The 22,875-nt window shown below is 41.2% G+C and overlaps 1 protein-coding gene across 1 annotated transcript; it reads right to left on the bottom strand.

The window, feature by feature from the left end:
• Positions 1-7,812: 7,812 nt before the first annotated feature.
• kdr (kinase insert domain receptor (a type III receptor tyrosine kinase)) lies at positions 7,813-22,176 on the bottom strand. Its single transcript, XM_068743129.1, has 31 exons — positions 21,908-22,176; positions 20,997-21,093; positions 20,701-20,903; positions 20,184-20,305; positions 19,360-19,528; positions 19,031-19,170; positions 18,522-18,705; positions 17,781-17,898; positions 17,419-17,585; positions 16,855-17,011; positions 16,095-16,215; positions 15,594-15,705; positions 15,150-15,494; positions 14,624-14,770; positions 14,412-14,543; positions 13,237-13,343; positions 12,687-12,822; positions 12,096-12,200; positions 11,879-11,992; positions 11,494-11,582; positions 11,082-11,244; positions 10,923-11,014; positions 10,691-10,813; positions 10,487-10,598; positions 10,303-10,402; positions 10,096-10,201; positions 9,728-9,873; positions 9,562-9,646; positions 9,100-9,126; positions 8,722-8,783; positions 7,813-8,585 (listed from the first exon to the last, which is right to left on the bottom strand). Exons 1-31 carry the CDS (start codon positions 21,972-21,974, stop codon positions 8,369-8,371), a joined length of 4,065 nt encoding a protein of 1,354 aa, XP_068599230.1. The 5' UTR covers positions 21,975-22,176; the 3' UTR covers positions 7,813-8,368.
• Positions 22,177-22,875: the final 699 nt, after the last annotated feature.

Genomic DNA, 22,875 nt, shown 5'->3' with positions numbered 1-22,875 from the left:
TCAGCCAAGAACAAAGGTATTTTTTTAACCACACTAGGCTTTAATTAACAAAAAAGGAACCTTATTTCAAGACATATCTTTTAAATAAATGAATGATTTTATGACCTGCACATCATTAAGTGCCTATAAGTAAATGCCAGCATCAAGGAGGAATGAAGTGATTATGTGTGCATTTCATAATTAGTTGCATTTTACATTTAGCCATATATAGAGTGGTGTGAGAAAGTACTTGATCCGTCCTAATTTCTTCTATGTTTCTGTTTTTCACTCTTAAATTTGTTGAACTACAGCAGCTCTGCAAAGGAGGGTGGGACAGAATCCTATTTAAATATATCATCTATTTCAGTGGAAGTACAATAATAATATACAAAAGTTAAAAAAAATGTTGTATTGAGGAATTGGAATTCGTGACCGAGATTAGTTTTTTAATGGAGTTATAATGTGATTTATTGAAAGCTTAAATCTGTATTAAAACCATTGGCATTCTAACTACTTTTTTCATTACACCTGAAAATATTTGCACAATTGTTTCATTCAAATTATTCACATTTAATTGATTTCACTTAAATACTGTCTAACACTTCAAGTGTGAAATGAGCAAAGGGGGATGTGAGACTTGTGCCCTCCCACTGACTTCCATTCACAATGCTATTATCTCTGCTCATTGTACTGTACACACCAAACATCCTGTTTCTGCATTCATTATTTTGAGAAAAAGGATATCAGTCTTCCTTCCTTTTCAATCAGCTAAATAAACAACCATATGCAAACAATCACTTTCAGTCTTACTGTACCCTGATCACTCAGATGTGCACCAGCCATTCTCCTCCTGCTGTTCAGTATCTATCCTCTGTACATTTACATGGAACATCACCGTTTTCCCTTTAAAAGGGAAATAAGTCCATGTTCCAAAAATGAAAAACTGTTTTTGATCTACTCAAGATGAATTTATTTCTAAAGGGCTTCACTCTTGTATGTGAAAATAAGTGTGATACCTGAAACATTGAAATAATTAACCATATTGACAAATGTCTTTATCCTCATACAAGACAAAGGTCGGTTGGGCACACCTGTCATAGCATAAATGAAAAGGTAAGTAATGAGGTAAAGATAGTTATTCAGTGAAATATATTGCATTTTTAAATTAAGTCCCCTAATTCCTGACATAGTGGTGGTGGTGGCGGCGGCTGATGACTCTGCTTAGACATGCTGATCTGAGTGTGCATGACATAAGGATGAAAATGAAAGGAAAATATTATTAGAGAACATTTCAAACCAACTCTTTGTCCAGTATTCACACTCTTTTTCAAAAATACTTCATGGCTCTACAGACACAATATATTACAGTACATTAAACTCAGTTATTAAATTGCCTTTCCTGATATATGTCTAGTGAAGACTACAATAGTTTAATTGTTGACTACAAAGGCTTTGCATGTATACAGGCGCATGCTTTGAGATAGCCGACCTGTTAGATATCACTGGAAAACAAAATATCATGTGGTGGTGGATGTTGAACATTAAGACTTATGACTTGTTTGCTGTGGATCACATGCTTAAACTTTGTGCCTCCCTTCTCACACTGATTAACAAAGGTCACACTTATACTTGGTTTCACACAAGACACAAAATTATTTCTTAGATTAGTTTCTGAAGGATGGGGGTTTAAAATGGAGTGGTAAATGATTTCTTTTCTTTGTTTATTGTGGGTGTGTGTGTGGGTGTGTGTGTGTGTGGGTGGGTGGGTGTGTTTACCTCACCTCAAATAATGCCCTACTGTTGTTTGTGCTGTGTTAGTGGCTGATTCAAATCATTTAAACACATGACCTGATCCTGAACAAGAGAACTTTGGGCCCAGTGTGACCCGACTCAACCTGACCCTCTGCAGAGAGCCCCAAAGCATTCTGGCAATGAAAAACAAAACTTTGTGACAAAATGTGTCTACTAAGTTTTCCTTAGAATGCAAGCAGCATTATCAATCAGTTGATTGGGAACGTGGAATTGATACTGTAAATGACTGATCTTTGAGTTGATATGCAAATAATATTGATTAATGTAAAATTATTTTTAAATGTTTATCTGACCAGTCATTGTTTTAAAAAATATATATTTTAATTGACCATATATTTAACGAGACGTTTAACTTGCACTTATTTTTCTTATCCTCAAGGATTATCTTTAACTGTCTTTAACAATCTGTCCCAAATATCCCTGGAAATCATGTATTCATCATTCATGTAACACTCTGAGGACATTAAGGTTGTTGCTAACAGGGCCCCTCCATTGACTGTTTTACCATACATTTCTATTTGAAATACTGTTTAGATTATAGATCTAGAAAGAAGTCAAACCATTAAAAAGTTTAAAAACCAGTGAAGCTGAAATCAATCTCAAAATTCAAAGGCAACCAGTGAAGGGTGGCCGGGATCAGTGCAGTCATGGAATGACGGGCCCTAGGGCCAAATTTAGAAGGAGGTCTTTATTTGACCACAACGTTTCTTGGAATTACAGGAAAAAACAAAGAACTTTTATTTGAATTTTTAACAGGAAAAATAAGCCTGTTAAAAGCCTGTTTAACAGCCAACCCATTATAGTCATATGAGTCCTTTGGCTACCAAAGGCATTTCAGGCTACACTGTAAATCAATTTATTTGAGTCAGCTGTCTCTCCGTTAGTAGAGATTCCAGTCTGCAGTGAATATGTACGTGAAACTGATTTAACAAAGAACAAAAACAAAAATCAGGCTTATGAAGTTTTGTTTTTTTATGACAACTTCACATCTGTCACGTTAAACAGAACGTCTGGTCTTTGTGGATTAAGAGTGCTGCTGCTCCGGCCTCTAATATTTGTATAGAGGAGGAAGCAAGACAGGATTTGAATTTAATTTCATCATCTGTTCCTGGTAATATTCCCAACATTTCCTCACCTCGGCGGAGGTAATACGGCTGGTACAACAACTTGAATTTACATGAGTCCATGCGTTAACTCTAAAACTTACCTGCAGGATACACCGTACTGCTCAAAAATACGATGTTCCCTTACAAAAATAAGGCAAAACTTTATCAATGGACAGGTATGAAACACACACACACACACACGCACACGCACACACACACACACACTCCTCAGGGATTAAAACACGATCTTACCTGATAAATACCTGCAAGTCACGGACAAATGGTTAAATAGATAAAATAAAAACAATAAATGTTTGAACATTCAGGTAATAGACCATTTTAAAACTGATCAAGTTGGCCTTAGTGAATAAGCATTAGGAAAAGATAAATAGTAGATTAATGGTCATTGATTACTTCTGGCAGGACTGTTGAGGTGTGTGTGTGGGTGTTTGTGTGTGTGTGTGTGTGTGTGTGAAGCTGATATGTAGCCTTAATGAACTTCATTTTGTTTGAGAGATTGTCTGCAAATGTGGATGGGAAAACCAGTTTAACTATCCCGCTGTAATTAAATAATTAACTCTCATACAAAAGTCAGTTTGACTGTCAAATTAACAAACCACGGGTTTAAGTGAGGCTCAAATGCATGTTTTGGCCTGTAGTATATTTGTCATGCTCATCTCACACACACGCTCACATTGTCTGGGGCTGTTAATGGAGTAAACAGTAGTGCTAACCCGTTTTTCACATTTGGCCAACAGTACTGCAACTCAACAACATCTCACTGCTGCTTTTTAAATATGATGCTAGTTCCTCTTTGATACAGTCACACTGCTGTTATGCACACCGCTTCTTCTCATTGTCCCCTCCCAGTCTCCCAGTTCAGAATCCATGGTGGAATTTATCTTCCTGCACCCACTTAATCACAATAAATCTCCCTCGAGCTTCGAAGACTCTCGTCTACTGTATAGTCATAAAAGAAACAACCGATGCATGAGCAGCAAGAACTGCCAGGAAGTAGACAATGAAACACACAGCATTAAAAGCTGTCTTGGAACTTCCCTGTTCCCCCCGTAGCACATTCTGTAATGATTGGTCGAGCAGGCTGAAGGAACAATAGTAACACTGCTCACAGTTTGTGCCCTGAGGCTCCAACAGACTTAGCATCACCGATTCCTGCCAGACCTCAGCTGACAGACACAACATAAAGTGACATAATGTGAAATGCACATTTAGGCTACGTGACCTCAGGCAACTGCCATAAATTATCTGATTCATTCAGCTGATGTGACAGGTTGCAACCATCTCAGTCAGGTGCCAGATAGGCTGTCTCATAATGTTCAATATTTACTAACAGTATACGTCATACTATTTTATGTATTAGTGCTCTGTTTAAGAGCTAAATGTTGAAATAAGATGATCAAATAAAAAGTAATGGACATCCTGGATCCGTTTCTTCACTCGCCTTAAGAAGTATCGGATTGGGACTTTTCCAAAATGTTCCCATGTAAGCAAAGAAGCCTGTATTTTCCCCACTCTTCCTGAGGAAAGGATTATTTTTCAAATATATGTAACACACACACACAATAAAATTACATTTTTCACATTTTTTTTTGTCCGGGCTGGGCTTGATTTTCAACCTTTGACCCTCCTGTTCCCATCCACTGAGTTAACGCTGCCCCAATCTGGTGTTTAGCAAACATTAAATATATTGTCATTGTATTGTTTTGTTTTTGCTGTATGCAAAAAGGATAAACAAATTACCACTTTCTGCTTTATTCAAGGCAAAACTATTTTGGAATCAAATGTTGCATTTCCATTTATCACTGCTCTTGTCTGACACGTGTGGCTCTGAGGCTCTTTTCCCTTCCTGCCTCTGAGCTCCAAATGTCACAGGAGATGATACGCCACTGAATCGTTGTGTATCACGGAAATTAATCTTAACTGCCAGCAAATGACTGACTTGAATGCTTGGGGCGAATAACAGGAATATCAGATTAAGTTGTTGTGCTGGTCGTTGAAACACACATCAGTGAAATAAAACACACTTCTTTAAAATCAATAGGTTTGTGTGTGTGTGAGAGAGAAAAAGGTGATTGTTTAGTCACTCTCTCCCCCCATTCCCTCTCGCTCGTCCTCCTTTTTGTGGAAGTCCGGGTTAAGTTTCTCCTGAGAGGTTAATAAGAGAACCTGACTAGGAAATTGTGCTTAGTTATCACTGTGACACCATGATTTAAATCTGACAGTTTAACAAGCAGATCTGTCAGCTCCATTGTGTTGTGTACCTGTGCTCACAAATGTGTGTTGGATTTCACCTAATCTCCTCTGATGTGGTTTGACAAATGAGTGGAAAGAGCGAGGTGTGTTCTGTCTGCACATGAACATACGCACCATTATACATACCAAAATGTTACATGCCATTAGGGTCTCGGGGTGTAACCTTTAGGGTGTGCCATCGAGCGTCAAGAATCCTCATGCTCACAGAGATGTCTAACGTGGTCAGTCTGTCGGAATCGGTGCCAGAGCTTTAGTGCTGCCTAGTGGTTGGATTTAAAACGTTAATCCCTTCATAGGCTCCAGAGTCTGCTTGGCTTTGTTTTGAAACAGGATTCTGCGACCACCTGACAGGTCCATCCCCACTGCCATGTCAGCAGGGCTCATGAACGCTTTCATGAGGAAATTATGCTCCAAATCAACCTATGTTGATGTGGGTTTTTTATTTTTATTTTGATTCCTTTAACGTGGATTTTAACTCCAGTGTTCAAAATTCCCAGTTACAAAATATCCTCAAATAATCCAGTTGCAAATATTTAGGACGGGCTGGTCAAGGCAGCTCACGTCTGATGTTTGACTTAAATATTTCAACCCATACAGCCTTTTGATTGGTTTAGCTGCCAACCTAAATAATTCCAACTATTCTCTGCTTACTGCACTCATAATGTTCAGGCTTTGCAGCAGACAGTTAAACTATCCATGTAGATTTTTATTAATAACATGCAGCTACTTCAAATAAAGACTTTAAACGGGCCACACCCTCTACCCAGTTGCACCGCGGCCTGTGGAGTGGGAGAGCAGGTATGTTGTCCCCATGACTGCAGTCTTTCCACACAGTACAGTTTTTAGCAATCATGAACTTTTACCAGATGTTCATGTGGGCACCATTTTTTTGTGGTGAGCTGGCAGCCTGCTTGGCAGGGTGTGCAGACTGTTTTTGAATGTAAAGGCATTTTGTGTCTATGCTTGAGGAAATTCAACTGAATTCCTGCAATACAAATATATGTCCGATGTGTCCCTTTGTTCCATGTCCAAGTGCTGAGGCTGTGACTCCTCCCAAAATTTGTTTCCAGAAATGAGACATGAAGCATACATCCTTATAATTGATGCTTCACATCCGACTGCAAACCGCCAAGCAGCTCATTCCCCTCATGATTGGATTTATACCGTCCACATGGTGATCTGGATCATCATCAAAAGGTTCTAAATTGTTCTTTGTATCTTTATACACCAACCATCAAAAGTAAAAGTGAATCGGAGTTGATCCAGAAGACATTTTTCATAGTGCAGCTCGGACCCCTTTACAATAGTGATTTTTGGTTGGTGAATTGAATGCATATTTTATAAGATAGAATTTTTTTGAAAAAGTCTCCATTATAAGTAAATGAGAAAATCCAGATTTCTTTGGTTATTATCCAGATTGCTCTCAAATTGTGATGAGATCTAAATTAGAGCAAGACTCATTTTCAGATTATTATTTTTTTATCAAGATCCATCCTGCAGTTTTTCCGTCATCCTGATAACAAACAAACAAACAAACAACATAACTTCTTTGGCGGAGGTAATGAACAGAAAACAGACGGCTGGCATGTGATTACTCATTTGCTGCTGTAGAGGACGCTGTTTCTCAGAGGAAAAACAGAACTGGCGTCTTCTCATCTTAATATTAGTCGACAGTAACATTACCACACACACTGTTTCTATTTTTTACAAGGAAGGTATTCTCAAGAAAGGTCTCTTAGATCTTCCATTAATTTTTCTATTAAACATGTCCAAGCTTTAGTAAAACATGAGAAACAATTCAGAAATCCTCCGAGCTGCCCGATGGATTCTTCTGCAGCAGAAATGGGGACACTTTTTTTTTTTTAAGGAAATGCACATTTGGAAAATTGTGAGCGAGTATATTTATACTTCCTCTGAAGCTGTGGATTGCTTCCTCTTGTGAGCTAAAATTAGCTTTGGTTGTTGCCCTTGATTGTAGACACAATACATTGTGTTCTCATGCAGTCAGTCCAACCAGCCCCCTGTTTTGTTGGGATGCATCCAGGTCCGGTTGGGGGTTGTGGATTTTGGGGACAGATGTCAACACTGCATTGCATGTTGGGTGTTTTGTCTTTCGGGTGGACCAGCATCTGTCTCAGGTCGTTGCCAGGTTTGAAGTGTATGGGAATCTTGTATTTACTGAAAATTATGTTGAATTTTTCAGAAACACCAGCAAAGGGGATGACAACAGGTTTCCATTTGTCTCTCCTGTTCATTGTTGTTTTTGTTGTTATATTTGTTGCTCTTGACAAATGCCCAGTTCCGATAGCCACATGTCTTTAGATCTCTGCTAATGCATGATGATACATGTTGACAAGTCATGGAAGCATGGCCCATAACTTCCAGAATAGTGCATAGCCTTTTAAATTATCCAAAGCTGTTAAAACAGCTTTTTAAAATGTGCTCTTTACTTTGTTTCTTGTCACCCTGGCCTTTTTAGCTGAATGCAGCTAATAAAATATCCAAGGCTGACAAAGTATTGTTTTATTTGCACGAGTCCTAGTGAAAGGAAATGAGAATCCATGACATGCACTAATTGGTTTATCAAGTTTGGCACAAACAAACAGTGAAACAAACAAGCAGCATACAGGCACTGTCTTAAACCATGAGTATATTTATTGTATAAAACTAGTTACCTTTATTGCGACTTTAGTAATACACTTTCGATAAAATAGGCCTACAGTCAGTTATGTGGATAAAGATACTGTACAAACGGGATAGGTTGTCATGTGAGAGCGAATTCCTCACATTAAAAATAAAAAAGTAAAGTAAAAGAAGACAAACACTTTTGCTTATTCCAATCATCTAAAAAAGAAAACGCCACCAAGGGTTTCCTGCAATAGAAGAAGTGGGTGGGTTGCATCTCAGGATGTGGGTGTGTCCTTCTGTCCCGACTCACTAGGTTCTATATTTCCTGTGTAAACATGATAGCATTCCTCTGGCTACCCAAAGAGAGCTGCGCTAACAATTCGATAATACAGCCTTCATTTGTTCCCAGTCGGCTTATTCAGTTATCTCCTATAAAAACTTCTCCAGACCACAGTAGTGACCTGAGGTGCCCCCCGCCACCCCCTGCGAGTGTTGTCGTTGTTGGAAGGGAAATCGCTTCTGCACAGTGAGACGACTCAGAGGTGAAGCTGCCAGGGGAAGGTGTAGATTCAGACAGGGGGCCTGCTGTAGCGGATCTCCACACTGAATTTGTCATGCGTCTTGGGCAGCGGAGGTTTCTTCATCATGTTGTGCTTCAGGATCACCTCCTCGTTGGCATATATCGGGGTGTCTGTGTCGTCAGAGTGGTACCCGGACTGGTATCCGCTTGTCTGATTGGATGATTCCGAGGCCAGCGACTCTTTGCTCTTACAGCGCAGCAGCTGGCTGCAGAGAGAAAACAGGAAGGGGGCATAAATTTAGACTTGATTTACAGCTACATCAGAATCAAGAAATGTTTTGTTGCTGTGTGAATAATAGTGGGAAAATGTTCTATGGGATAAATGCTGATGCCGGTCCTCACCTAAAATTGGGCGTAGTTGACAGCTGTCGATCCGAACCTTTGACCTCCTCTGGTGAGAAGCCCTCCTGCGGAAGGGACAAAACCAGGGCTGAACATGTGTGTTTGGTGCATTTAAAAGAAATGCTTCTACTCATTCGTTTTCCTCCTAATTAGTTTGTAAAGTCGAGTTAAAAGATTTTTGATTTAAAACACATTTTTTAATCAGTTGATCCACTGAGGCCCCGTGATGCGCTGGCGTCACATTCAGGTTGTATCCCATCTCTCGCCCATAGCAAGCTGGGCCTCCAGCAACTCCCCTGCTATAGTTTACTAGATGGATGCTTCAGTTAACCCATTTGATCACGTTGCCTTGGCCTTTATCAAAAATGATGTGTTTACCAGTTTGGCATCAGTATGTTTGTCCATCTGTTCGCAGGTTTACATTGGAAAAGCTATTTTTACATTGCACTTGATATAGTTGTTGTGCATATGACAGGAAAGAAAAATGTTTTTTCAATATTGTAAAGTTATTCATTTTCATCATTTATGTCAGTCATGCACAAACTATTTGCTGGATTACCATCAAAGTGGGAAGAGGAGTGAAGATTGGCCTAAAGATAAAGAACCTCTGAATTAATTGGAAAAAAGTTAGGAAGAAAGAGTGAACCTATCATTTCTTTTTTTGTCTTGCCATTTCTTTGACATTCCAATAACAATGATGCCAAATTTGTCTGTAACTTAAGTTCTACACAAATTTGCATGAAACTTGTATCAGTGATAGAGCTATGACAACAGGTGTTTGTAACCGAATGGGAAATGCAGCTGTACTGCTCCCTACTCCAAAGAGTAACAGATACTCACCATGATACTGCTGCGTGCCACAGGGATGTCCTCAAATGTTTTCAGACTCAGGTGTTGACTGCACCTCTCACTCTGCTGGGACGTCCTGCACAGAGGAATTAAGCAATCAAGACCCTGAATGTTTTCCTTTCTAGACATGGAAGTGGAGTAAGATCTTTCTTCTGACCCGAGGGATGACGGGTTGTCATAGTGGAGCTGAGTGTCCAGGATGTCCCTGCTTTGTGGCATGCTGTGGGGACTCCCAAGGTCGGGGGGTAATTGAGATCCTTCTGTCTCACTGTCTGCTGTTAGAGGGATGTAGTCCTTCCCATCCTGGAAAACAAGGCATGATATCCACTATCCACTTCAAACCAAACAATTTGAAACTAAATTGCAGAGGTTCCCGTTGCATTGCTCAGTGGATGGGGGGGGGGGGGGGGGGGGGGGGGTGACATGTTGTAATCAGCTTCACTTTATTCAGACAGAGAAAACTGGCAGCCATCGTAAAAGCAAAATGAGGGCAATGACTGAGAAGAGAAATTAAAGTTGACCCACCTGTTGAGCGCTGGCTTCAAGCAGGTTTCCTAGATGTTCCACTAGCTCTGCAAACGTTGGCCTGTCTGTGGGACGGTCAAGCCAGCAGTCCAACATGGTCTGGTATCTAGCAACAGAGGAAAACTGGATTACAGTGGAGACAAGGTAATATTGCTGCAAAATACTGAACCAAATCTCATTCCCCTCTCCCCCCCCCCCCCCCCTCACATCTCAGTGGGGGCATATTCTGGAGGTCTCATCCTGGTGCCCTCCTTAAGCCTCCTGCAGAAAGACTCGTCAATGCAAACACCTGGATAGGGAGACGCACCTGTAGGTGACATGAAAGACATTACATGCAATGGCCATTATGACTCTGATGTCATGTGTACGTACTGTTCAGTAAAAGCCTTACCAAGAGAAAAGATCTCCCAGAGAAGGACCCCAAAAGACCAAACATCACTTTGTGTGGTGTAAACCCGATCGAAGATGGTCTCAGGAGCCATCCACTTCAAAGGGAGACGCGCCTGAGGCATAATTAAGATTAAATTAAGATATAACTTTCACTTCATAGACCTCTTAAGTGTGTGTCTGCTTATCTATCCATTTAGGGACTCACGTCTCCCTTGCGGACATAGTCAGGGTCTTTGTATACGTCTCTCGCGAGGCCAAAGTCGCAGATCTTCACCACGTTGTTCTCTGAAAGCAGGATGTTTCTGGCAGCAAGATCCCTGTGGATACACTTTAGAGTGGATGCAAGCATTTATGTTTACATGCAAAGAGCAAATATTATCTCTGAATTTGGATGTTTCCATGTTTAAACATAGATTTGTAAATAAATGTCATTTCACCTTGCGGGAGGAAAGAAACTCCATGCCTTTGGCCACCTGGAAGCTGTAGCTTATCAGGTCCTCCATAGTCAGATGGTCGTCATCGGAGCTCTCTGTGGTCACATGGTCATTATAAATGGAAGCAACATGATGGGTATCCATGAATACGTTTTTTACTACCTTCCTGGTCGTCCAAATTGCTGCCTGAAGTTACGTCTCCACCTCTGGAGCAGACAGCCGTTCCCGTGCATATGTCCAGCTGGGCGATCGTCTCCACACCCAGATCCCCTTCATTCACATGGTCCTCTGAAGGAGCCCATCTCTGGCTGTTTACTCGCTCCCTCTGTACAAAACACAACATCAATATATATAAAAAAAGAGAGAAATCACTCCAAGAATTAAAAGACCATTCATTCAGTTGCAGGGGACTTTTCAAGGGCTGCAATATCAGGACTCATTTCAGATGAACTATCGTTAAACCTGGGAACTACAAAAACAAAGAGCACCTATAATTCATCTGTTAGTGTCCTGGGTCCACTCTAACCTCATCAAAGATTTGGTTTGCAATAAACCGGCTGCATAAATCATCTACCTTATAGGGACTGTACTCGCCACGCTTACTCTTCAGGTAGCTCGAGAGGTTGCCATTTTTGCAGTACTCCACAATCACCATTAAGGGTCCTGCAGAGAGCAGAAAGAGCAAAGAAGTGATGTTCAAAGTCGGAAGGATCAAAATGCACACAATCTGACATTACAGGACCACAGAGGAAATGTAAATGCTGATTTGAAGAGTTCAATTATGGAGAATGCTAGAGAGAGAAATGTATGCCAGCCACTAGAGTTACACACAGGAAAGACTTTGATGGAATTAAGTCGGGGAACACTTTAACATCCATCACCAGTGCTCATAAAGAAGAAAATGACACAAGGAGACCAGTAAAGAAGTTGATGTTGTGTTTTCTTCTGCAATAGCTCACCGCCAGGCTTTGTGCAGGCTCCCAGCAGGTTGACAACATTGAGATGATGCCCAATGTGAATGAGAATTTTCAGTTCCGACATCAAGGCACGGAATTCGCTGGCCGTGGCTCCCTCTGTAAGACACACAGATCCAGTTAAGTTAAGCTAACAAGCTTTCTGCACATGCACCTGCATGCAATGGCAGGAGTGGACAGAGATGAAGGACAAAATACTGACCCTTTAGCATCTTGACTGCAACAGTGGTGCATGTGGTAGCTTTCTCTATGCCAAAGGCGGCTGCCTCCACCACCTGACCAAAAGCTCCTCGTCCCAGTGGGTCACCTTTGATACAACGGTTGACATTGTGACACTTGCAGATATATTATTATTATTATTTTATTCCCTTGAAACCGAAGTACATAGTCTGTTAACAGCTAATTCAATTAATGGCAGCTTAATCTTTTTTTAAGTAGGTTGTTTGGTCATCTTTGTACTGACAGAGGTTGAAGTAGCAGAAACTGTGCATGTGAACCATCCGCCCACAGCTTTCTAGTTCAATTTATCTGCTGTGTTTTTACACAATCTGTAGCAAAGAAATACCACAAATAAATCAGGTTAGAAGTCCTGTCCGATTCATGGTAGTGGTGCCGAGGAGAAGCTGATCAATGAGAGGGCTGCATCCGAATAAGGGGACTCCCCAGTCTTAGAATTGTCTTGCTCAATGTCACTTTGGTTTTGTAGCTGCATTATGTCCCAAAGTTTAGGACTGCTGCCCTAAAGGTGATGCCACCGTACCACAGAGTTGAACTAAATCAGAGTTGTCCTCACCGAGTTTCAGTCTGTCCCGAGGGAACTCCCATTTGCTCGCATCATATGTGAGCCTTTCACACTGCTCATCGATGGGCATCTCCTCTGAGTCCAGGATCATGGACAGGTAGCCGGTCTTCAGATCCCCACCATTTGCCTGAAACACAGTGAGCAAGAGGAAATATGTGTGAATAAATGAAAACGTTTCATCTCTTCTACTCCCTTTCACTACAATTAGACTGTACAACAGTTTCCCAGTGGCTTTGCTGTTCGTCCAGTAAATGGGACCCGGTCTGCGCTGGGTCTACGTGACTGATGTGAGCAGAGAGGGGCCTTGTTGTTCCTGGCAACAAAGGACAACCACCAAGAGCCAAACCAGTCACATCTAATCAGTCACACACACACTGCAGGCATGTGTGTGTGTGCGTGTGTGTGTGTAGGTGTGTGTGTGTGTGTGTTTAGCTGTAAACATTTACTTTTCTCATTATCTGCTCTGCAGTGTGTAACTGCAATAAAAAAAAAAAAACAATGAAGGAAAAGCATGGCAAAGGCAGGATGAGGAAGTTCTTACTCTCTTTCTTCCACGGATGACAAAGACGACCAATAACCAGAAAAACATGGCGATGACCACTGAGCCAATGGGAACAATCAGCTCCACATTAGTCTTTTCCTCTGCACCTAGAATAAACACAACAATAAGATGCTGCATCCTCAAACACCTGATTTGATATCTTTGGGGTCCATTCTTGATAGAACAATGAGGAGCCACAGTGGAATGTCAATCAGAATTTCAGTGAATCGTTTTGGCAACACTGCATGACGTTGAGGCAGGGTTGCCATTGTCTTTGGCTTGTTCACAGTAAATGTGTGTTTGCTCTGGAGGAAGGAGACTATTCGAATCCTGACTGAAAGTAGTCTGATATTTTATCTTGTCATAAAAAATAGTCGGGGTGAACAACTGCTGCCAAAGATGACTGAGAAAATGCCAATCAGAGCCTTTGTGAGAAGCTTGAGAAGAACTACAGAGATTATAGATATGGGGGGGGGATTTTATTCCACATTGACAGGCAGTCAGAGATCTGATGTCATCATTCTATAGTGTATTATACATGATATATATGTCCCACCCCAACATGTCCCTCTATAAAGTTCATCCCCCCCCCCCCCCGTTAGCAGGGCTGGTGCCTCAGCCCGGAGCCCCTCTAACTGGGTCTACATTCTGGTGGCAAGGACCAGATCACGCAGGCTCTAGCCCTAGTTAGTGCATGTTTGTCTGTGGTTCTGTCTCTATAATCAGGAGAGAAAAGAGTGAAAATGAGAGCAGAGGCCGGAGCTGGGGACATGCTGACCTTTCCCTTTGTCTCTTCATTGGCACATTGTTTTAGATTTAAGGATGTGTGCTAATTGAGGCCACTTCCTGTCATACAAAATGCTATTCTTTTTCCATCAATGTGACATCAATAATGGCCCATTACTTGATTTTTTCAAGTCTTGAGACCATACATAAATATATAGTCTGTTTGTTGTCAAGAGGTTAAGGCTGAACTCATTCCCGTGAACTGATTGCACAAAGAGACACAAACAACGAGGAAGAGGCCGAATCATTACAAATTAAAAACCCACAAAGGGACATGAAAGAAGTTCAAAGAGAAGGAAAATTACAACAACAACAAAAATGTAATATTACATAAATAAACAAAGTAATCTTTCAGTTTTGATTAGTTATCTGCTGAGCCGGGGACTGACCTTCAGTAGTTAAAAAGGCTTGGGAGGTGTCACAGCCCCGACTGTTACACGCAGTGCAGGTGTACTGACCGCTGTCCTCCTCCTTCACACGCTGAATCGTCAGAGTATGGTTGCGCTGGCTGAGAACCACACCTATGAAACAATCACTATTGTTTTATGAAGGTCATTTACAGAGTGAGTCCGTGTTCATTTAAAAGCCCTACACAGCTCACCTGATCCCTCCACCACAGTGTGGTTGTTTTTTTTCCACACCACGGTCGGGTTTGGCGTCCCAGCCGCATCACAGCGGAAAGTGATCGTTGCGCTCAAGTTGACTTTTTGATCAACGAAGTTATTAAGTATCCTCGCAGGCTCAAGGCCTAACAACAGAATAATGCAAAACTCAAAGCAGCAATAAGTATCAAAGCATATCATAGTTTAAAACAGCAAGAAAAATCAGCTCCAGTCTTGAAGCACAAGGAAATTATCAATTATTTTCATATTTCTCCAAATATTCATGCATTCAACTTTGCCTTCCCTAAAAAGTGAAACTGGTGTGTAATATCTGAAAACATCAAATCATTTCACAAAAATATTTTGCAAAATGCATCTTAGACAATATTGGCCGAGCAGAAACCTGTGATATTTATGTTACTTATTATTTCATTATTGGTTGCCATTGTGGTTGGTCTTTCGGTGGTACATGAATGGTACAATATTTTCGACCAAAAATAGAAGAAGAAAAAAAGTTGTTCTCACTTTTGAGAGAAAGACGATGAATCAGGCAGGTTTTCTCATGGGTCTTGATGTTTTCCACCTGGCAGACATACAGACCCTCATCCTGACGGGAAGCATTGGGCAACAGCAGCTCCAGGGTCACGTTGGTGCTCTGGGGGCTGGACCGCTTGACGTCAAATAGAGGCCTCCGCTGCAGCGTAAATGAGCGGCAGGGCTGGATCATCGAAATCTGCTCTGATTCTGACATGTTGGTCACACGGAACCAGGCAAGGTTGCCATAGATCAGCCTGTCGGCCTTACACTGTAGAGCCACGTGGTCCTCCTTTAAGGGCTCGCTGGATGGAGACACACTCACCTCAGGGCCTCCTAACAGCATCCAGACAGACCCACAAGCAAGAGAAGTGTGAAATTCAAATTATCGAAGGACCTCATATTCGGAGAATAGAAGGAAAATCACAGTCTTACGTGTCACATGGAAAAAGATGATGCGTGAGTCCTCCCCCACTTTGTTGTAAGCCATGCAGCGGTAGAGCGCATGTGCCTCAGCTTTCTGAATCTTCAAAGAACTTGTGATTTTCTTGAAAAAATGTTATGACATTTAATAAACTGTCAAAATGCAACATCCACTGTTGGAAGTGTTCAGAAGCAGAATTATATGGCCAAAAATAGAACGTACGTTTGCTTGTGCAGATCTAGAGATAATTAAAGATCTGTTGAAATCATTTTCTTCTCTTACAAGGAAGGTGATTCTACAGTTCTTTTACACCTACATAGCCTTCGGCCATAGAATCTACAATGTTTCTACAGTAATCCAGAACAGACAAACCCAACACCTTTTTTTTTAATGTTTTTAGTGGCCACAGTGCAAGAGACAACTAAATCCTTCATATTGCTCCTTTAACAGGTGCGGTTCTCATGGTGGTGGATTACAAGGCGGAAGAGAAGTAATTAAGAGGGAATATTTACCTTCTGAGCCTGATCAGTGTCGATCATAAATTGTTCTACAGGGTGGTGGCCAGTGCTGTTGCTGATATCCCTCCAACCAGTACAGTTCTCTAGCTGGGAATCAGACTGTATCAGTCCTGACCTGATGGACCGAAGCAAAGGGCGTTTTAAAACCTTGTTCTTCTCAAAATAACATGAAGTAGGAGAACTAGGATTTTCACTGTTTTGTTTTTTTGCTGTGTTATTTTTTTTCTCTATAGTCCAAAAAAAAAGAAGCAAAGGAAATGTTCTGAACTCATCTGTAAAATTGAATGATGCATAAAAGAAAGTTTCAGAAGGAAAAAGCTCTCTCTTTTTTTCCTTTTTTACAGAGACCGGGAGAGGAACAACAGGAAGCATAGAGCCGGACTGAGGAAGGGCTGCTGATGTGTAGGCAAAAGATAAGGAACTTTCTGATGGCCGAAGCAGGGACTCACAGACTCCTCCCTATCAACACCTGAGGAGGCTGTCGTGTTGCAGCCGAGACAGATGTGCTGTCTTTGACTCAATAGTGGTAGCATCCATTTCTGATTGTACAAAAATAAGTAAACACGCGCTGAGTTTGTGAAAAACATGAATCGCATCTGCTGATTACGTCAGGACAGAGCGAGCTCTCATTGTTTCTTATCTTTGTTTCTGTCAACACGTCACAGAAGCAGCTACTGTTTGCCTGAGTCACTGTGTCGACAACGCGACTCAGAAACATGCTGTGTGTCGAAAAGCATCTCTGTCTTTGACTCACATGAAGGCCTTTGGACAGTCCTCTATGGGCATCCACTGCCACCTGATATGTGCAGGTGTGGGAAAGCCACGGGCGGTGCATCTTAGGGTGGGGTTGCTGCCATACGGGTAAACGTCAGTGTCCACAGCCACTTCCTTTTCAATGATATGAGGAGGCACTGAAAAAAGAGAGGAGGCCAGGAGGAGGTGAAGAGATATTGGGCAATAGGGTAAGACAGGTCAAGAAAAACGGAAGGAAAATATTTCAAACTATTTAATCTATCTAATGACAGTCTTAACAATTAACCAGATATAATGTTTCTAGGAGATGTGAGATAAAGTTTGACAAATGTCAATAATAAAAAAAATTATTGACAAGTGTCACTCACAGAATGAGAATAAATTCAGCATTTCAGGAATGCGGGAAAAATATTCACATTCCGAAATAGCAAAAGGTAGTACTAGATTGTTTTGTGTAGAGTGATTTGTGTATTTGAGTTATGCTCTGAACGCAACACATGACAGAGAGACATAACATCCTTCTCCTCATTTTATTCCTAAATGGATAAGTAGAGCAAAAACGTACCATTAACCAGCAGCTGGAAGGAACGTCGCTGTTCCTCTCTGGTATTCCTATTGCTCAGGACTATTGTGTAATTCCCTGCATCCATTTCTGTGACTCCGCGGATGATGAGGGCATCGCTTCTCTGCTTTATTCTGTAATCATCCTTGAGTGTTTGGCCACTTTTTAACCTGAGAGAAGATTATTATTTAAAAAATGTAAATCTGGATCAACATAAATCTACTGTAACAAGGTCGTAATGTATTTATGCAACATAAACAGTATATCTGTTTAACATATTTCCAGGCATCTACAGTAATTATACATTTAACTATCAAACTGTAAGACAAGCTTGTGTACTTCTGCTTATTCTGCTGTGAACACACCATTTAAAGCTGGGCTCTGGGTAGGCCGAGTACTTGACAGGGATCTGTTTAGATTGATCGCCAACATTTACCTCCCAAACCTTCGTCCATGGCTCTTTCATATCAATGAAAGGCTTTTCTGCAAACACAAGGATAAAAAAATAATGTCACAAATCATTACCTATTCAAAATTCAAAACTTTATTGCCATCGCAACTTATAGCTGAAGGACAGAAATCTCAGTCAGGACAACAAATGCGGAAGGAGTACCCCGCTGTGTTTTTAATAGACTAATATCCATTTGTTTGTGTTAATTTAACTATAATCTGTTTTGTAATTAAAGGGGGAGGGATTTCAACCACTGATCAGCGACCACGGCACAGACTTTCTGGATAAAACTAACTTTTAAAAAAGTAAATGAGCTACTGGAAGACAATGACAAGACATGATTGGATTATTATTAGTGGAAAGAGGTAAAGAAATACATTAAATGTGTTCTGTTCACATTTTCATCAAGATTATACAGCTTTGCCCTTTTCTTATCCATTTCTATATAACTACCTTTTGACTTGTCTGATAGCTGCTTACTTTATCATTTTTGGGGGCTAAATAAGGACAATAAAAGCTTAAAGAAAAAAAATAACTTCCTGAAAAACTTAAAGAAAAACAATTGGAAGAAAGTTTCATTTCAAATTAATTGCACATTAATAATTGATGTCTTTGGAAGGTTCCCAGCAAACATAGATCTGCTTAGTATACTTACCGTACACTTTAAGAAATGCTGAGGCGCTTTTCTCCATCAGCCCACTGGATGCAGTGCAGGTGAATTCTCCGGTGTGCTCCACTGTCACGTTCTCCAATATGAGTGTGTTTGACAGCTCTAGAGAGTTCCACAGCTTCTTCCTGTGGATCGTCCCGTAGGTCGCCCTCGAACCATTCGCCGAGCTCTGGCGTAAGAGAGACGCACAACAAAATATGACTTTTGACAACATCTTGGCTTCATTCCACCAATTTATTGTTCTGCTGCAAGCAGACTGAACATCAAAAACACATCTGGTCACCTCTGACCCTTTAATCTGGGATAGAGATAAGATGAGAAATTCCTGAAATCAGGAAGTCAGGGACACGTTGAAGGACAACAGGAAATGAGACACAGAGTACGTCCTCAATAAAAGGTAAATAGGCTGATGGAAGGTTGTTGTGGGAGTGGGAGTTCATTTATAGTGTACTGGCCCATCACAAAGGACAAGCAGAAAAGCCTTGAGCGCTGACCAGAGCCTGTCCAGAGTGAGTCCAGTTGAATTCGATGACCACTCTGAGCTCGGTGGTGGCGGTGCAGGTGAGCAGCAGTCGTTCCCCCACAGACAGCTTGGCTTGTGCAGGGCTCAGGGTCAGCCCATAGATCTTGTATCCTGCGGAAAAGGGAGGGAGGACAAAGGAGCCAATCATCTATTGTTCTCCTGAGACAACATTACTCTTTCGCTGCATTATACGCTCTCCCATTCTGTCCATGTTCCCTGACTGTCATGGTGTTCATTCAGCTCAATGAAACCCACAGAGATTACAATTTCAACTTGGTTTATCTGCAGTGTGGATCTTACCAACAACAGCCACAATGTAGAGCGGGGACTTAAAAGTCTCATTTCCAATACGAGTCTGGCAGGACACGACACCGGCGTAGCTGATCAGATAGCTGGGAACGGTGAAACCGGTCCTGGCATCCCACAGAGAATCCTTTCCATCAGGATGAAGTTCCTTGTTTGGAAACTTCTGACAGGCACATAAATGTTACTGATTTGGAGCTCAAAATGAAAACAAACATTACTGTACATTATTACAGCATTACTGTAACATCGGATCACAAAAATTAAATGGTATTATATTTGAATACGGTAATAAGAGCTCAGTAATATGACATCGAGCGAAAATGATTTTCTATAGTTGGAATCCACATTAATTGGAGTTAGCTTTAGTTCTGCTGATTTAGAGTCCAACAATGGTTTTATTCATCAGTTTATTAATCGTGAAGATAAAAAATTTAAAGCTGAATAATTTCTATGTAAAGTGTGTTGAGGGAGGAGTTTTCTACACTCTTAACAGCAAGCCAAATGGTGTCTTTGTTGGTTGTCTTTGGCTTTGAAAGGTCAAATGAAATGATGATAGTGGTTCATTTTGTGAGATAGGATTTAGGTGAGCTTGACACACCAAGCAAGAAGCATGAATGTTTCTTTTGTTAGGATTTTGGCCATCCATCATTGAATCGCTGAGCATTCCTAATTTACGACTATTAAATATTACATTGTAACACTTTAAGTGTGATATTAGTTCATATTATAACACAAATTCTTAATCCGCCTTTCATCACACACAAGTTGATCAACCTTGTACGAGACGTCACCGTAGATGTGACAGAATTCTTTCTTACAGTGTGGAGCGTGACGTTGAGACCCTCCACCGAGCCCCGGCATGGTATCACCCCCCGCTCTCCTTCGCGGATGAACACCACCTCATAATCTTTCTTAGAAGGCACAAAGGGCACCTTGTAATCTGAAAGCATTGCACAAACATCTGTTACCAACACAGCAGTTACCGAGGCCATATCATGGAGGTGATAATGTATCATTGGTTGAATTCTATGGAACATAACTGGATGTTTCAATAAAGACATCACATTGCATGACCTGGACCGTAACATCGGAGTCCTTCAGTGACCCCAGCAGCAGGAAGTGGGCTTTACTTTCACTATAATTCACTTTGGATGATCCTGAACATTGTCATGCAGGCCTTCCCATCTACACCTTGTTGTAGATTTTGCTGAAGTTAATTTCAAACTGGGTGTTTTAGGGTTAGAGTATTTACAGAGATACTCTCTGCAGAAATCAATCATAAGCAAATTATCAGTCTCTATCTAACATAAAACAAAGTACAGCAGAATAAGATACCATGGACAAACACATAAATCGATGCTGAAGTTTTGCCGTCTTCCACTTTCAGGTCTCTGTAGGAGCATTGGTACTGTCCAGTTTCATTGACAGTTGCATTGGAGATCCGAAGGGTTGTGCAGAAGAGTCCTGATCCACTGCAGTCACTGGTGGAATAGCGAGTACTCGTAGGAGGAGTCGTCCACCTCAGATACTGCCGACCTCTGGCAGACAGACATGATTATTTGTGTGTTTTAATCCTGTGTGTGGATGGGTTAGCGGACGGTCTCAGCCCACTCAGGTTTAATTATATATACCTGCATGTGAGTTCCAGATGATCAGATTTGTTCATCCTGTGAACGCCATAGATGTTCAGAGTTGGTGGATCAGGCATAAACCGCAGTTCAGACCTGGCTGCAGGATTTAACAACACACATCAGTCGCACCAAAGAGCGATGGCAAACGCAACAATAAATACTGATTGCATCAGGCGGTACAGCCCTAATGTGTAATAGCAACAATAAGAGGTCAAAGGTCACCCGACTATTGTTTCTCAAAAACATATACAGCCTTAACAATTGCTTAATTGTTGCCAACAGAATGAGGTTGGAAGACGAAAGTGAGCCCACAATACAGAAAATATAGCATAATAATGTTGAGTGAGCGACACTCCGGCGACTTGGAGCCAGTTTTTCCACTGTAGAAAATGGCGGCGCCGTGTCAAAACAGGAAGCAGGGAAAGATGGGCTGGGTCAAACTCAATAGCCCAACATAGTGTGGCCAAGGTGGAGTTCCTGTTTCTGAGGATACACACATACGCACACACTGTCCACCACCTCCCTGGGAAGCCTTAAAAACTTCATTGTGTGGAAAAAAACCACGTTAGGCCTTGTACAAAGAAGTCCATGGAATTATACAAAATTATAACAATTTGCCCTGGAATGAATCTTTCCTCAATAAAACCGGGATTTCTGAAACCATATCTTCTGAAGTCGAGGCACATTTCCCAATTTCTCTTACCATTTCTCTTAAAACACATTTTATTAAATTATTTCATTCCCCTTTCAAATCTAGGGCACTGATAAAGTATTCAGCAGGCAGATGTATCTGTCCTTTTATTAGATTGCTAGGCATCAAAGTCATATTATTTGAAATGTGAGTTTAACTGAAGTTAAAAAAAAAAACGTCAGAGTGGGTGGCTTGATAATTATATAATCAATTCTCTTACCAGCAGCACAAGTGATTTCCAGAATAATCCCAAACACTAGAATGAGGGAGACTGTCGGAGCCATCATCCGACTGACGACATGGACAGAGTCCACATTAAAGTTCACCCACAAAAAGAAGAAAAAAACAACCAAAAAACTTCAGACCTGTAATTATAACCTTTGCCGCCCACCACTAATCCATTTGTTTCTTATACTTGATATTCCACTCCAGAGAAAAGTCGGTTAAAGTCCTAAGAGGCAGCAGCAGTGACTTGGACCAGCGCGGCTGTTTGGGTCCATGTAGCTGAGGATGAGGAGGGAGAGACGTGCTTCAGCACTGCAGCTTGCAGGGGAGGAGCATCCCCCCCCGATGGAAACCAGCACAGGATGCACACTGCTGCTTGTTGAAATACAGGCGCTGAATGTTCATGTATTCTGAACAGGCCGTGGAAGCACTTGAAGCTGGAGCTGTCAGCTCGTTCGTTAGGCTTGACGCCACTCACTGACTTTGAATTTAGAATTTTTGTGACAACTTTCCTTCAAATACATTAGAAGAGAAGCTGCTTAATTTTAATATTTAAAATAGCTTCTGATTATGAACCCTGAAGCTAAAGACTAACGTTGAATGAGTTTATATATATGTATTGTTTTGTGTGTTTTTTAAACTTGGGAATTTTCTTCTGCTTGTAGTTCAAAAACAGGAAACTAATTTGGCCAAGTCTGATGATGATGAACGAAAATATTGTGGTTTTATTTTAAATTTTTTTCCTTGCATGGACTCAGGATTTTTATAGGAGATGGTGGGATACAATGTTGCTGCTACATTCACATGTTTCCTGGCATGGTCCGTTCTACAGGGACTCCCTGCCTACTAAACCACCCACCATCCTCCTAACCAACACTTCCTGGAGGGCACTCAACACAGATGCACCTCAGGAAAGGCTGGAACCAGAAAACATTTTGCGTTGTTCTATCTGCTCTTTTCCAT

The sequence above is a fragment of the Brachionichthys hirsutus genome, chromosome 9, assembly GCF_040956055.1.
Source record: "Brachionichthys hirsutus isolate HB-005 chromosome 9, CSIRO-AGI_Bhir_v1, whole genome shotgun sequence".
In the NCBI taxonomy this organism is placed as follows: Eukaryota; Metazoa; Chordata; class Actinopteri; order Lophiiformes; family Brachionichthyidae; genus Brachionichthys; species Brachionichthys hirsutus.
This window is presented reverse-complemented; position numbering and strand designations above follow the sequence as displayed.

Bases quoted from the DNA above. Each gene is read 5' to 3' on its own strand.
- kdr (XM_068743129.1), bottom strand. From the start codon at position 21,974: ATGATGGCTCCGACAGTCTCCCTCATTCTAGTGTTTGGGATTATTCTG. The intron at 16,216-16,854 runs GTGAGTCAAAGA...TCGGTCCATCAG, and splicing joins GACTGTCCAAAGGCCTTCAT to GTCAGGACTGATACAGTCTG. The intron at 11,583-11,878 runs GTGAGCTATTGC...TGCTCTCTGCAG, and splicing joins AGCCTGCACAAAGCCTGGCG to GACCCTTAATGGTGATTGTG.